The sequence below is a fragment of the Meriones unguiculatus genome, chromosome 1 (assembly GCF_030254825.1).
Source record: "Meriones unguiculatus strain TT.TT164.6M chromosome 1, Bangor_MerUng_6.1, whole genome shotgun sequence".
Classification (NCBI taxonomy): domain Eukaryota; kingdom Metazoa; phylum Chordata; class Mammalia; order Rodentia; family Muridae; genus Meriones; species Meriones unguiculatus.
The window spans coordinates 188,794,727-188,811,293 of NC_083349.1; the positions used below are offsets into that span (position 1 = coordinate 188,794,727).

Consider the following 16,567-nt stretch of genomic DNA (forward strand, 5'->3'; position numbering starts at 1 on the left):
AAGACACAGGATGAGATCAGTGAGATCTCAGACAGAGCTAACTGTGGGTTGGCTAAGCACATTCTTACAGAAGGCTCCACTTTCAGACCTTTGAAAATGCATGTGTACAGTCACAGCAGGGAAGAGGGCCCTGCAGTCTCTGGTTCAGCATTTCACACATGAGGAATCGGCTTCAGAGAAAAGAGCTATTCCCAAATTCATGTGCCCGAATCTGTTCTCTGCTTACCAAGAGCTTACTGAGCCCCTACCTGTGTCAGGCATCAACCAGAACACAAGACATAGAAAGGCCTTGCTGTTAGGAGCTGCATTTTTGAGGGCAGAAGAGACATTAAATGAAGCAAATAAATGAAGAAGATTAATGCAATTAAAACACACACACACACACACACACACACACTAAGAAATCTGACTCTGAGAGATAGTGACTGCAGGTGGGAGGCTCCAGGGGAAAGAATCGTTAGTTCTGAAAAGCTAAGGAAGACCTCTCGAGGATGCAACATTTTAGCTAAGGCATAAATGAGGCAAAAGAATGCCCATGTGACAAATGGGGGTAGGGGCAGGGATGGACAGCCTAGATGGGGGCTAGCTTAGCTCCCTGGAGGAAAGAAAGAGGCCAAGCGCCAAGAAGAAAGGAAGGCCTTCAGATTAAAAGTGGTCAAACTGGCAGAAAGCCAGTAACACGCAGCTTCAGAGACTACGGTGTTCAAAGTGCCCTGGTAAGCATGGTGAGACGCTATGGGAAGATGTGGCTGGGAGACTGGTGTGAGAGAGCCACAAAACAATACTGTGTGAGGGCCTTTTTCTTGTGGCCCTGACAAAGCACTTGCCAAAAGCAGAGTAAGGGCAGACAGGTTCATCTTGGCTCACAGCTCCAGGGTCCAGTGTGTTGAAGGGCAAGGGATGGCTTCCTGATAGCAGGACTGTGAGACAGCTGCTCACAGGGCATCCACAGCCAGCGAACAGAGAGAGAGAGATGCTAGTGCCCTCCTTACTTCATCCTCTTCACTTATGGACCTAGCTTGAGGGGTGCTCTAAGTCCCACCAACTGGGGAGATGGCTCAGTGGATGAAATGTTTGCTGTGAAAACAGAAAGTTCAGTTCCGCATTACCCGTGTGAAAAGTCAGGTGAGGCCATGTACATCTGTGATCCCAGCACTGAGGAGGTAAAGAGGGTGGGGAAGGCGGGGGGGGGGGGGAACCTTTCTGGCGTTCACTGGCCAGTCAGACTAGCTGAATGGGTGAGACCAAGATTTAGTGAGAAACCCTTTCTCAAGAAACCACTGTTGTCCTCCGTCTTCCAATGTGTAGGCACTTCACCTATGGCGGGCACAGACTGACTTTATCAGCTTACGCCGTCCTCACCAAGCCTCACTGAAATATCATCACTCTCATCCCCGCATTATAGACGAAAAAGCCGAGGTACAGAGATTAAAGTTATGGTTGATAAAGGTTACCTCAGTGTCCAACCCAATTAGTATGAATTTACTCTCGCTTCTCAGTATTTTGTTTTTCTCATGTGGAATAAGTAATACTGTTAATCTTCAGGAGGGTGCTTGAAGAAGCTAGTTAATATGTGTAAGCATGCCTGAAAGCACTGTGTTAACCGTGACTGGTATTATTCTTAAAGAAAAATCTAAATGTGTACACGTACGTGCATGCATGTGTAATTTCCATGCAAAACTTCATCTCTCACCTTACGTCAATATTGACTGAGTTCCTTCACAGCAATGGCATGAGAAGTTTGAAAAGGAGCTGGAGAGATGACTCAGTGGGTGAGAGAGCTCCCTGCTCTTCCAGAGAACTTGGGTTCCGTTCCTAGAACCCACACAAGGCAGCTCACAACCACCTGTAATTACTGTGTCAAGGGATGTGATGCCTTCCTCCAGCCTCCTCACACACCTGCGCACATATGTGCAAACACACACAGACACACACTTGAACACATGACTAAAAACTAAAAAAATATATTTTGAAGTTTTTAAGGATGTTTAAGAGCTGGTCACTATGTCACATACCTATCTATAATCCCAACACTTAGAAGGCTAAGGCAAGATGATCACAAATTTGAGGCCAGCCTGGGCTACATGGTGAGACTCTTAAACTAAACAAACAAAGAAGAAAAGAGAAAGAAAAAAAATCAAAGTTTGCAGAACTCACTATCATCTAAAGTGAACAACAACAAAATAGATGTTGATTGGCTTTAATGAGGGAACCATCATACAAGGCCCTGGGGATGCCAGGTAAATGGGATACAGTCCCTATCCTTAAGGAAATGACGTGCTGGTGACATATCCAGACAACTGAATGCCAAATAATTCAATACAATGTGCCAAGCATGGTGATATTAAAGAGTGTTGTCTGAAGTAGTTAGAATAAATTTTAAAAAGTCATGTAAACGAAAGGGTCAGAAGATGAAAGGGTCCACACAGCTTCAAGAGGAATAAACTCTAAATGGACAACCAGCCTCCAATTGACTGCCAGACTTTCATACAGCACCTTCTTCAGAATAATTTTGGATGAGGAACACTAGATAAGAACCAAAGGACATAGTTCTTTTTATTTAGGTCATTCGCATTTTCTTTCTGTTGTAATGTGTCCCATTAAAAAACAACAACAAAAACAAAAAACAAAACAAAACAAAAACAAATCCAGGAAGGTTACAATCATCAGTTTTAGAAATACAGAAACAAAACTTTTATCTGGGAGTGTCCAGTCCAGATCATAGCCATTCAAGGAGTTTCAATGGGCTGTTCTGTCTCACTTGGCCGAATGGTGAAACCATTGTGTCACTTCCCTTTGCATTTGAAAGATTTACTATAGTTACTGGTTGCTATTTAGTTTACCCTTTCTTTATCCAAACTTCTTCCCAGACTTCCCCAAAGGTTTGATTTTGCCATTATCAAAAGAACGCTTTTTTTTTTTTTTTTTCAATCAATCTGCTTGCTTTTTCTAATCTCTGCCCCTCCCTGTGTGTTAGTTCTGGGCCTAACCAAAAATCAGACCCTGGTGTCAGTGGCAGAGGCTTTCAGTTCCACAGGTTTGGTTTTGTTTTTTGTTTTGTTTTGTTTTATGTATACAGTATTCTGTCTGCCTGCATGCCAGAAGAGAGTACCAGATCTTATTATACATGGTTGTGAGCTGCTATGTGGTTGCTGTGGATTGAACTCAGGACCTTCAGAGAACAGCCAGTGCACTTAACCTCTGAGCCATCTCTCCAGCCAGGCAGAGGCACTCAAACAACCATCTTTTCAAAGAAGCAACAGAGCCAGGCCCTGGACTGTAGAGTTCTGAGTGCTGCTACTGAATCACAAGGCTATGAGCCTTGGTGTGGCCTCCTGCTGGTGTGGTGTGGAAGGCTCTTCTTTAGGGGTGAGTGGAGATAAAACCTACACCCGGAAGTTTTGCCTTTCTACAATAGCAGGAAGACAGAGAGTGACCGTTCACAGAGATGGTGTGTCTGTCTGAGGGACTCCGGTTTTTAAAAACTTGCTTGGATATACAGACCCATTCTCCATCATGACATTTACCTTGCATGTGTCTCTGCCTTAGGATGCAGGTCTACTCCTATACATGATCACTTCCTGTGTGTTGTGGTTAGTAGACAGTATGAAACAAGCGCAAATTAGAATTCCTGTGTGGAAGGGAAACCGTCAAGGCTGTTTTGGTCATGTGTGAATGGGCAGACAAATCTACTTTCATAAGATACTCTATCCTATGAAAACTGGAAAATTCATTCTGGGCCTCATGGATGACTGAGCCTGTAAGGAGTCCCTGGCAAGGGGCCTTTCGTAAGGTTTAGTGCAGATGCTTGGAAAGATCAGGATGTTTGTCTGTGTGGAAGACAGAACAAGGTATAACAAGACCATCAGTGTGGGAAAGTCAGTTGTGAAAGAGAAATAGGATGTGATAGAAGCCAAAGAAGTTAAGAAAGTTGGAGGGAAAGGTATCTGTAGGAAGATAGATAGATAGATAGATAGATAGATAGATAGATAGATAGATAGATAGATAGATAGATAGATAGATAGACAGACAAATAAATAAATTATAAGAGAAGCAAAAAGAGGGATAAGGGGAGTGGTTTTGATAAAAACATTGAGATTATGCTGACAGCAAAGCTGTAATTCCTGTATTCTGGCTCAGAGGGCTTGTTTGGTTTTAAATTTTTTATAACTGTCTTTAAGAACATTTGAGGGAAATGTCCCTCTAAGCATATGTCAGTTGCATTGTATATCAGTGGCATTAGCGATGCAGGCAGTTAAGTTCATAGTTGGGAAACACAGGCTTCAGAATCAGAGACACGAGCTCATACCCCAGTTCAAGCACTCCAGCCTGCCTCGTCTGCCTGGCTGCCTGGCCTCTCTAAGTGAGGCTCTGCAGTGTGACCATGGGACCAGGAACAATGATGGCAAAACCCAGAGAAAGGAAGGTCTCAACATATTTGCTACTGTTATCATCATCATCATCTTCATCATTATTAATTATTCTACCTGCAGACAAGGAGATTGAATAGATTATGACTTCATATCTTTGTTAGCTCTGTAAGATACCCTATTTAAATATAATACAGCAATGCTGAGTCTTTTTGAACCATGGACTTTAAACCAGATTATGGTTATCTCCAAAAATAGCCCATCTGTATCTATTTCTAAATTTTATTATTTATTCTTTATTTTAAAGATTTCTTTTTATGTTTATTCATGTGCATATGTGTGTACGTGTGTGTGTGTGCACAACACATGGGCCAGGATGCCTACAGATCCAGAAGAGAGTGGTAGGTTCCTTGGATCAACATGGGTGCTGGGAACTGAACTCAGGTTCTCTGGAAGAGCAGCAAGCGCCTTACTGCTCTTTTCAGATCTTGTATCCATTTATAAAAATTAAAAAAAGAGAGAGAGAGAGAGAGCCTCAAAATTTAAACCATTTTGACGTACTAGCTTATGGTACTAGCTTATGGGGGTATCATTTGGGCTGGCTTAGCTGGGTAGTCCACTCTGGCTTCTTCTTTTTGGCTCTAGTGGCCCAGCAGGATCTAGATGGTCTATGATGGCTTTACTCATGAGTATGGCAGTGGATGAGGGTTCTCAGCTGGGTCTCTCCTTATGTGATCTCCCTCTCAAAGAAAGACACCAGTTAAAATTCTTTTTATACTGAGGTTCCCAGGCTGCAAGAGGGAGAAGACAGAAATCACAAGATCTTTTGAGGCCTGGCCTTAGAAGTTTCCAGTTTCACATCTACACATACTCTGTTGTTCTAAATAATCAGTTGGCTTGCCCAGATTCCAGAGGGCTGTGGAAGAGGCCCTGATAGGAAGAGTGGAGCAGTCACAGTGAAATGTATATATTTTCACTTTTCAGGCAGAAGAGGGATTATGGAGGCAGTCCTACAAAAAAAGAAAGAAAGGTAATTAGAAAAGGTCATCAAGGGAAGATAAGGAAGAGATGAGGGACATGATAGTCATAGCTCAAGGATGCAAACTACAGAAATACTTAAATAACTCAGGAAAAGAAACCTTAAAAGATGTGGCATGGTGAAGGGGTGCCAGGATAGAGTCATGAGCAGCATGGGGCAGAGTGAAGGAAAGGTACTGGGCTTGAACTAAGGGCTGGACCAGCAAGAAAAGACCTGATCTTATGTAGTCTAGTTGATCACCCTGAGGGTAAAACAAATTAGAAGTATAGACAGCAGTCCCTGTGATATGTTGAGTCAGGCACAGCTAATTAAGCAGACAAGCTTTGTACTAGTAATTTGCCTCGATGTATGTCATTCCTAACCCTAGGGTTCTTCTCGTTGGCTTAAGTGGACCATACACCCTGATTGGCTCCCTGGGTATATAGCAAAGCAAATTAGAAGGATGAGTCTCCTGTGGGCTGCTTAGGAGTTGAGTTCCATTGAGTTCTATTCACAAACAAAGTATCCCTGAAAGCAAGGCCAGCTGAGATATAAATGTCGGTCCTGTTTTGAGTGTCGCTGTGCCCTTGCTTTTATGTTCAGGGTTTTTCTTACTTCTTCATGGTGAGTTACTCGCTATCTTATGTTTGAGGTAGATGCATAAATAACTCCAGACCATGTTGACTGTATGAATGAATGTTGTGTTCTTCCCAGTAAGCTGCCATAAGTGTGCAAATTATACTTTACTGTCTACAAACTCTTCCCTAGTCAAGACTGGGAAGGCTGGTTCTTAGAGAGTTTAGACTTTCGTGCTAGGCTTAATTTCTTCACCTCCATTCCTCTTGTTCCAAATGCCAGAACTAATTTTTGCAACAGTGAACACAGTGTCATCTTCCACAACCTGAACTTTGAACTTCCTGGATCCTGACTATGCCTCCTCAGCCAACAGTGTAAAAGTAACTTTTATTTTACTGCCTCCCTCTGCTGACCTAGGCCTAGGCCTAGAAGCTTCTAGCCTCCATACAGTCTAACCTAGGCCTAGTATGTCTTCAGCCCCTGAGACTTACTGCTTAGTAGACTCATCCCTTCTTGTCTTATTGAGCTCTCGGCTGTCTAGTTCAACTCAGCTGTTCTGACTCAAACTCTTCTCCCAGCTAATTTGTTCAATCTGGCTTTTCTCTCAGCCTCAAACTAACTCCTGCAATCTTTTAGCTCCTTCTCATCCTGTATTCACCGGTGTCTAGCCTGTTCTTTTATTCAACTCTTCTGTAAAACTCTTCAGTTAAAACTGCCTCCCCTTCCTCTCTGCCTTGCCCCTTAAGTATCTTTCCTATTCTCTCTCTTCTCTTGAGACTTGGGCGAATCCTATTCCATCAAATCTTCTCTGATTCGTCAGCTTTTTCTGCCACTCAATTAGACATCACTTTCAAATGTGTGTGCTTCCTTCTACAAACTAACTTTACCTTCATTGTTTGGGATTAAAGGGGTGTGCCACAACATATGGACCTAAGCTTTTCTTTACCTGAAACTTTCTCTATGTAAGACTGAGCTTAAACTCAGAGCTGCTTACCTCTGTCTCCTGGAGTAAAGGCATGTTTGTATTCCAGTCGGATCACACAGGCCTAGAAGGTCTTTGGATGGGATCTCTTGCTAGAGCACCCATGTTCTGAATTAAAATTGCTCTACAACTTTCCCCTTTCTGTTTAAGCTAAAAATTGTACACAGATTAACTTTTACAATAAAAACAATTATCAATCCCACAAACTTAACAGTCCAAATGTCCTTATGAAAATCCACTCAGCCATTGATGCGATGATCCTCCATAATTGCAGTCCTGACCATCTGTCAGCAACAGTCCATTTCAGCATCAAGGTTTTCCAGTCTGCCAGTCTGATGAACTGTGTTCCTCTTCAGCTGGTTTGTTAAGCTGTCTTCATACAGGGGAATCTGCTTTCTGCGTTGTCTACATTGCTGTGTGTGTGTGTGTGTGTGTGTGTGTGTGTGTGTGTCTTCCTTGAGTCGTACCTTTCATTTGGAAGCTTCTCTTATTTGGACTAGGTCTTTATCAATTTTGATGCAACCCATAGTCTTTTATTACCTATGGAAATATAGGCAAAACTCTTCCCCAAGGTAACATATTCCCTGAGTTCTATTCTGATGCTAAAACATCTTTAAAGTGTACAAGTTGATCTAATTTAGTTTTTTCACCAACCTGTGTCTTTAAGCTAATCTTATTTTCTGTATGATGTGGTGAGGTGTTGTGGAGACACCATAACATATAGCAGTATTCTGTGTCGTCACCAGCTCTTCATTCAAACACCCGAACTGAGGATGCACAGCCATTTCTTCGCATTAGTATTGTCTGTGACAGAATGCAAATGGGACTCCATTTATCAGCTCCTACAAGGCAGGCAGAGCAAGAGGCTGTGTTCAGACAGGTGAAGACAGAAGGAACCTGAGAGTGAGAAGGAGCCAGAAGATTAGAAAAGATTGCTAGAGTTAGTTTGAGGCCAAGCAGAGCAATACAGAAGCTGAGAGAAAAGCCAGTTTGAATCAGTCAGTTGGGAGAGGAGTTTAAGCCAGAACAGCTGAGTTGAACCAGCCAGCTAGGAGCTCAGAAAGAGCAAGAAAGGGTGAGTCTATTAAGCAGTAAGTTAAGGGGCTGAAAAACATTCTACTAGGCTAGCTTGTACAGAAGCTTCCAGGACTAGGCCTAGGTTACCTGACAACGGAGGCAGTAAGCCTCAGAGATGACAAACACCTCAGGGAAATAAAAGTTCCTTTTATACAACTGTCCTGTCCACCAGCCACCAACACCCTCTGCATACTTTTGCTTTATTTAAATATTCTAAAATTGTTCTGGATCATGCCATTATTGCACATGTAGGTATCGCTGTTTCCTGGATTTCATCTCTTACTGCCTTCAGGAAACAAATATAATTTTATCATAAATTTAACTATAGATTATACCTAGTTCATCCCTAGCTAGAATCATGGTTTTTATGGCACAACATTTAGAGTTTAATCAAAATAAAAATCAAAACCCTGTTTTCAATACTTAGAAAAGATAAGAAAAATCAGGACTTTTTTTAAATGTCTGATTCCAAAGAAAAAGTCTTGATTCATAAACTTACTAAAGCATGCAATTGCCAAAACACAAAGTGTAATCACAAAATATTCAAATCTTATTAATTATAAATGTAACACTAAATTGAACTCAGAAATGTAGCATACTTAATTGAACAGAAAACAAAACTTCTCAAAGCAAAAATTAATTACTGACAATTATAAATGAAATATCTTTAAACTATTACATAAGAAAAATAAAAATAATTGAAATAATTATACCTAGCTTTCTAAAGCTGTCTTGTGGTAGGCTTGCACCCCGTGGCCTGATTATAACCTTTGAAATGCATTTTGGTTTTATGTATAAAGAATCACAAAAATGTTTTGACTCTTTAGTCTAATCGTTCTATTTCTGTCTGAGGCATCAGAAACTATGTGGTATGTTAATTACCTCAGTATTTACAAGAGTCTCAATGACATATTTCAGGGGATTGGAAGATTACCTTGAATACTTAGTGATTTCTCAGCAAACGAGAGAAGTTATAAGTGTTTTTTGGTGTGTGTAAGTATGTGTGTGTGTCTTCTACACCGAGACACATGTGTAGAAGTCAGAGAAGAACTTGTGAGAATGGTTTTCACTGTCTACTGTGTGGGTTTCAGGACCTGAACTCAGGTCATTAGATTGGTGGCAAGTGCCTTTACCAGCTGAACCATCTCACCAGCCCCAAAGGTGTTTTTGTTAAAATGTTGTTTTAATGTTATGTGTGCTAGATCTCTACAAATTGCATCTTCTATGTATTTTATCAATAAGAAATCTCGTGGTCCTCCTTGGCATGTACCTTTAACTCCCAAATCATTCCATCTCTCTAAAAACTCTATTTTTCTTTGGCTTCACCATCATCGAGCAGGTTGAAATAAATGGCTTTTTCTACTGGACTCTATAGGTACTCTGACTGATCTGGCCTTCAGAGCACTGACTGGAATCTATTCTCTGCCTGTAGCTAAATGCCAATGTCTCTCACACTCACACATACACACACAGCATTGCTTCAAATGCCCAGCACCTTACCCAAACGCTACACAAAACTGTGGCTGCCTCTCTAGACTCATCTCCCCATTGCTACCCTCTGGGCAGTTATCCACAGTTGATACTTTTCTGCCTAGGATGCTGTCTACTGCCTAGCACACTGCCAACAGTTGACACTCCCCTGCCTAGATGCTCTCTGCAAGTACTTTAACTCATCCTCCTTCCACCCCACCATCTCAGGAAATCTTCATTATTGCCCTCAAGCAGGTTCCCTTGTCATACTCTCTTGTGACCTCTACTATTTTTTATTTATGACTCACACCTACATTCATATTCCTACCCTAGTAGAATTTAAAGACCAGGGACTTGACTTGTTCACTGCTTTTTACCCAGAGTTCAAATATGCATTCAGTGCCTAAGTCACGTGCACCACTGTTGCTTGGCTGATCTGTGTCATTGTGGGATTCTTGGGGCTTTCTCTTGTTTTACTTCAGTCTCCGGAGAGAGGGGCCATTCCTGCTCTGCCTACTGTGATACCCCAGTATCTGCACAGTAAGCGGTTTTCTCCAGGTTTCTCCTGGATAAATTTACCATAACCATGTAAAACACAAAGAAAAGCTGCAACCAAAAAATGGTTAGAATTATAAAAATATAACTTTTCTCAAAATGATAACATAATAAAAAGTCACAATTAAACAGAAAGAAATAACTCTTTTAATACATTGTAATCATAAAATGCATGTAACAAAAAGGCTAACCATAGAAATGGTACGTATAATTATTCTACTGTAAAAGATTAGATGTTTCTATTTTTCTCTAGTGTATCCAAATGGCTGTGTCATTTTTGCATAGCTGTAATCATAGATTAAATTCTATGTTTTGTTTTTTGTTTCATGCTTCTGTTTCCCAGGATTCTAAATTGCCTATGTAATTATAGTTAGCAACTACATGGTATTCATTTCCATCTTTGTGCCTGACAGTGGTTCTTACTCTAAGATGTATTTCCTTGAAATAGAAATCAGAGTGTGTAAGTATTCATAGGGAAATATGTTAGTATGGAAAAGACATGGAAACCGTCAGGTGTGCAGACATAGAATAGTGCTTGACTCAGGACTAGCTGTGATTATTTTTACAAGAGGATTCAACTTTCATCAAGCCTATAAGGAAAAAAAAAATCCCTCTCTGTAGGTTTATACAGGACACCCTAAGTCATGTAACTTCTGAAATAAGATGGACATGCTAGGAGTGAAAGAGGGTACTGGGTTTGGGAAAAGCCACAAGTAGAGAGGGCTCTGAGAAAATGGAATTCATAGATTTATGAGGGACATTTTTAAGTGAAACACCAATATTGATTAGAAGAAGATAATGGGGGTCTCTGTTCTGTTAGCATGGGAGATAGCAACAGAGACAGAAGTGACTGACCAGGTGACAGGCAAGCAAAAGGCAGACACCAGCACAAATCTGTAGGCTGAACATAATGACGCTGCTGCCTAATGCTTTTCAAAATGCAAGTCTGGGCAGGATGACCCCTGGCTTCTCTAATACTTTTTGTTTTTTATAAAACGGCAGTATCGTAGCCTCAAGCAGGATTGAGTTACAGCCCTCTCGGTTCCTTGGCTTTAACTCCAAAGTGGCCACTTTGGCCTTAGTCTTGTCTGCCACCTTTCTAGCAATACAAAAACCCAACACTAAAACTAGGCACAGTGGCTCAAGCCTATGACTCTAGCACTTGAGGAACTGAAGCAACAGGATAGCCATGAGTTCAAAGCCAGTCTGGGCTACATAATAAGACCTCATCCCAAACCAACACACATTCACACTCACACACTCCCTAACGCACTTTTCAGAAGACCTCACATAAAAGATTACAGCTATCAGAACCTTGAAATAATTCCCCAAACACTAGAAATTCCCCAAATTTGGAAGCCCAATACACCCAAAGTTTTTGTGAGTGCTGAACCATCTGCTTTTAAGGTTGGCATGATGCTCTTCACCCAGGGCCATCTCCCTTTGAATTAAGCACCTATCACTTCCAAACGCTTTCTAGAGTCCTCCTGAGAAATGGCTTATCCTGGAAAGTAATTAGTTAAGGACTTAAAACAACCTTTCTTTGAAAAAGACAGCTAAGGAAGGAAAAACAGGGGGGAAAGAAGCCATGTTAGGAATTCAGGTCTGAAATCCCAAACATATAGCCAGGTGTACACTCTTGTTCTCTGAATGGTGTTTTCATCTGTCTCAAAAGTCGACTCTCTCCTCTACAGCCTGAGCACTAACACTGTTCTCATTCGCGGTCTTTTGTGCCTTGTGTTCAACAAACTTCATCATCTAAAGCCGTTACACTAACAATCCACGTATTAGCTTCGTCGCCGGCAACAACGTGGATAAGGGAGGATGTCATCTGCTGCGCTCCGCACAGCCTACAAGGGATCGCAATAAACATTTAGTTGACAAATGTTGCTCAAGAAACATCTAATGTATTAATGAATAAGCGAATGAGTAACCAGAACCGGAACATTCCGGTTTCTACATGTCGGTAGGACATCTATCATTTCGGTGCTTCATTAGATCAGGTCTTAACACATCGCTCAGCCAGGTTTCTTGTCATTGACTCTGTGATTATTTTAACAACCAGCAGAAACCTTTAGGTTGTCATCGTACACAGAAGACTACAGCATATTCAGAAGACCGTGTGTAAATATGTACAGCATGATCAAAGGGGACTCTGGCTAGGACTTTTCCCCGAGCTGTCAGCCTAGGCTGCCTCTCTAGTATGCAAAGTTCAGCTCATTACCTGAGTCTGCTCTAATTAGGAATGGATTTGAATGGTGCGCTGATATTTGTGTCTTACTTCAGCAAACTTCAAAAGACAAAGAGGGACATCAGGTGGCTTCAAGGAGCAACTGGTGAATGGTTTGAAGAAGTTCAAAGAAAGAAGTTTTGCAATGAAGCAGATGTTAACCAGATGTTAAAACCACCACTTACGTTCAGGCTACAGAAGGGGATGGCAAAAAATGGTAAGAAAGAAAAATTTTTTGCTTTAAATTATCTTGTCCTTTCCTCGTGCTATAGTTTCATAGATGATGAATCCACGCATCTGCGATTTAACCAATTTGCACCTACGGACTGTTCTAAAGGACTAAAGTTTTGTACTAGAGCACATGCTAGACAGACAAAATGACTAGTACAATTCTCTGCGAATATGATCAGATTATTTGTTCTTCATAAACTTCAGTACAGTTTTCATCTTTAAATGGGAATAGTATCTACCTCAGAGGATTAAATAAAATTACGAATGTTAAGAATTAGGCTAAGGGCCAAGGAGATATCCCAGCAGGTAAAACATTTACTGCACAAGTGTGAAGATCTAAATTCAAATCCCCAGTACCTACCTAAATCTGGCACAGTAAACCATGCCTATAACCACAGCATTCCTGTGGGAGGAGAGAGAACAGCCAGGAGAAACCGCTGCACTCGCTACCCTGCACACAGCATGGCAGCAAAATGCCAGGAGAAGACAGAAGGGTGAAGACTGATAAATTAAGGTTTCCCCTGACCTCCGCATTCATGACATGGTAAGAGCATGCTATGCACAGATGCACACACGGACACTCACACATATCAACACACTAAAGACTTAAAAGTAAGCAGAACTGGCCTGAGCTGACGGTGATGGCTTCTGCCTTTATCCCAGCACTCAAGAGGCAAGAGGGTCGTCACAAGTTTCAGGCCAGTATGAGCTACAGGATGAGACCTCATCCCCCAAAAATATGAACAGGAAAGAAAGGCGGAGAACTAACCAGCAGCATAGGAAGCAGTTACCTAAATGGTTGAAGGGAAAAGGCAGGAGAAGAGAAGGTTGGGATAATAGCGGAAAGAAGAAGGCGTGTAGAAGAGTTGACACTCCTCTGGAGCCTCAGCAGACTCCACAGTGAGTTGTAGCGAGTGCCTGCTTGTGACTGCCAGCCTGTCACTTCGCTTCACCCAGTCTGAATGAGGGCGGCGAAACCTGTCTCCACAGGACAGCTGTGAGGGCAGTCAACTGTCAGAAACAGTAAACCATGAACCGACCCTGTTACCTAACCAGTCTCGCCAACTACTTTTACATACGTTGTCAACATTGGTAACCTCCTGAAAGAGGCAACAATATTTCTGAAAGTATAGATAGATAAAATCTCCAACTCACACAAAAAGCCAATGGGTCTGAAAGGACAATTCAGGTGTGTGTGTGTGTGTGTGTGTGTGTGTGTGTGTGGTGCTTGTGATGCGGAGGATCAAGCCCAGGGCTTCGTGCTAAGCAAGTGCTCTGTCACGTATCCCCGTTTTCAGATGGGGCCCAAATATATGCCACGGTGGCTCTGCCTTGTCTTGAACTCTGGTGTTTATAAAGTCAGCACAAAGGAGCTATGGTATTACGGTCTTTGTCTGTGTTGAAGGCTTTCAGCTTGAAATTGAAGGCTCACATATAAAGCTACATGTTATAAAAAGAGCTTCTACTCTCCTGCTTCTGTTGTTGTCTCCGAGGCTTACTGCCTCCTTCTGCTACCCTAGGCCTAGTCCTGGAAGCTTCTAGCCTCTGTACCGTCTCACTGAGGCCTAGAATGTTTTCGGCCTCTGTGACTTACTGCTGTGACTTACTTACACACGTATTACATGAATACACATATAACTCAAATATGTCCATACTCACATATATTTGTATATATGTAAAATACACATCACATACCACACCAGAATAGATTTTGAAAAAGAATAAGGAACACGGGCTGGAGAGATGGCTCAGTGGTTAAGCGCTCTGTCTATTCTTCCAGAGGTCTTGAGTTCAATTCCCAGCAACCACATGGTGGCTCACAACCTTCTATACCTTCTACTGCCATCTTCTGGCATATTGGTTTACATATAGAGCTTTCAAAATAAATAAATACAATCTTTTAAAAAAAAAGTTGACAAAAAAAAAAGAATAAGCAACACTCTAAATGGTTTCATTCCCTTTTATTTACTTTCTTTGGGGAAAAAACAAAGTTACATGAAAACTCTCCATGATTTCAAAGAACTGAAATTTTCTAAAACCTATTTGGACCAGCAAGATATGAAATGAATGTGACCCCTAAATGTTGGACATCCATGTAAAGGATGTAATGAGAAAGACCCACAGAGCTGGCATCAAGCAAGGAAGCCCGTGTGGACGGTGGCCTGTGACACACACTGAAACACATGATGTTTGTGTGCAAAGCTCTTCTCCTCCCAGCAGAACCACGGCAGCACAGGGCCCTGAGGAGCCGCTCTGGCTTCCCTTCACTCCTGAGCTTTTGTGGGGATGCTAACTGCTCCCAGGCTTCAGAAGGAGAGGGAAACAAAAGCCACACCTTCCTTCTTTCACCTAGATTTACCGGAAAGCCAGGCATAGTAGCAGATGCCTGTAACTCCAGTCCTGAGGCAGGAGGATTGCATGTTTGAGATCAGCCTGACCTCACCAGCCAGACTGAGCTTTGTCATAATAACTTGTCTTAAATTTTAAATGACCAGAAAGTACATTAATCCGAATTTTTTTTAATGGTCTCATGTAGCTTATTCTGCCTAACATGTAACGTGTGCCTTGAATTTTTCACACGCCTGCCTCCACCTCCCAAGTGCCAGGATTATAGGCAAGTCCACTCTAGCAGTGATAGCAATAGAAGCCAGGGCTATATGCATGCAAGCACCCCACAACCCTCCAGCATTTCACCAATGCTTTGTTTGTTTGTTTGTTTGTTTGTTTGATTTTAAGATCCGATGGAATTACAGACGTCAAGATCTAAGAACCTAATGAACCAAAAACCATCTGTTTCTCCCAGAATGAGTTTTCGGTCATCCTTTGCCTCACTGTTCTCATTCAGAAGATCTGGGAAGGAGACGCTTAAGCCTCAATCCCAGAGATCAAAAGGGTGAGTTTAACCCAGATCATGCTGCCTTGGTTATCTGATACTGCGGTGTATAGCCTGTTAGGTGTTAGAACGTTGGCTGATTGTTCTTAGAACTGAAGTCCCAGTGCAAACAGTGTCTCGCTCACTTCAGAGCGCTTCTTCGGGACTGTGAAACTTGGCTCAGCTGAAAGCCAACTTTTAATCAACTGGTGGGGAACCTGGAGAGCCATGAGTTAAATGTTGCGAAAGAGTTCTTCACAGTGGTTCTGCTGGAGCGGAGAGCGTGCCTTGGCTGGGAAGATAAATTTAAATCGCTAGCGTGTTTTTGTCCATCAGTAGACCTGACATAGTTAGATCAGAAGAATATTAAGCATCAGGTGGGTGAAAGGGGGGAGAAAATCAACTCCCAAGCAGAGGGGAAAATGAACTTGGTTCACAGAAACGCTAAGGCGGCTGCTGAGCGGTTGGTTGCCTGGCTGCTCAGCCTAAGGAGAGGGCGGGGCCTGCGCGGCTCCGCGCGCACCTTCCCGGCTGCGGGCCGCAGTCCCCTCCACTCCAAGTGTCCCCGTGTGGATTCGCGACGAACGAGCGGCCGGAGCCGGGCGTCTTCCGCACGTCTTCCTGGTTGCAAAGCTCCCACCCTCTTAAGGTGTTGGCTCGGCACGTGACGCGTTCCCAGCGCTCGCGAACAGTCAGGCTGCGTGCGGCGCTCCGAGGTGTCGGAGGTCACTGTCCCTGAAAAACAAGCCGCAGCAGGAGCCGCCGGCGGGCGTGTGCGAGGCTCCGGGCCTCGCCGAGCCGCCCGGACTCCTCACCTGCCGGGAGAGCAGAGCCAACGCGGCTGTGGGACTACCAGGGTCACTTCCCGGGAATGCGCTTCATCGGTGAGTGGCTGTGTGAAAGAAGGAAAACCAAGCAAAACGCGTGCCGCAATCGCAGTCCTGTTGTTTGGGAGAGTTAAAACTGAAAAATATTTCGTGGTTGGTAGGAACCATTTTTTTTCCCCCAAGGAGAAAAGTTGATCGTCAGCCTGTCTCGGGAGATGAAGGTTTTCACTGTGACTTCTGTCTTAGGAGATTTTTTTTTTAAGGGGGAGTTTTATAAAGCAGAATGAGATGGCTTAGGAAGCCGGTGAAGAGGCGTGTTTTCTCCATAGGCAGTTTGTTGTTTAGTTGGTTGGGGTTTT

The 16,567-nt window shown here is 42.7% G+C and overlaps 1 protein-coding gene across 3 annotated transcripts in view; it reads left to right on the top strand.

Moving 5' to 3' along the window:
- Exph5 (exophilin 5) overlaps positions 1 to 16,567 on the top strand; it is a 74,015-nt gene that overhangs the window by 28,596 nt on the left and 28,852 nt on the right. For 2 of the 3 annotated variants that reach the window (XM_021638679.2, XM_060373876.1), the window contains exons 2-3: positions 12,335 to 12,495; positions 15,246 to 15,402. In XM_021638679.2, coding sequence (XP_021494354.1) covers positions 12,335 to 12,495; positions 15,246 to 15,402 — 318 coding nt within the window. Of the gene's footprint in view, positions 1 to 12,334; positions 12,496 to 15,245; positions 15,403 to 16,044; positions 16,266 to 16,567 lie in introns of those variants that run through there. The other variant, XM_021638680.2, reaches the window with a different exon arrangement.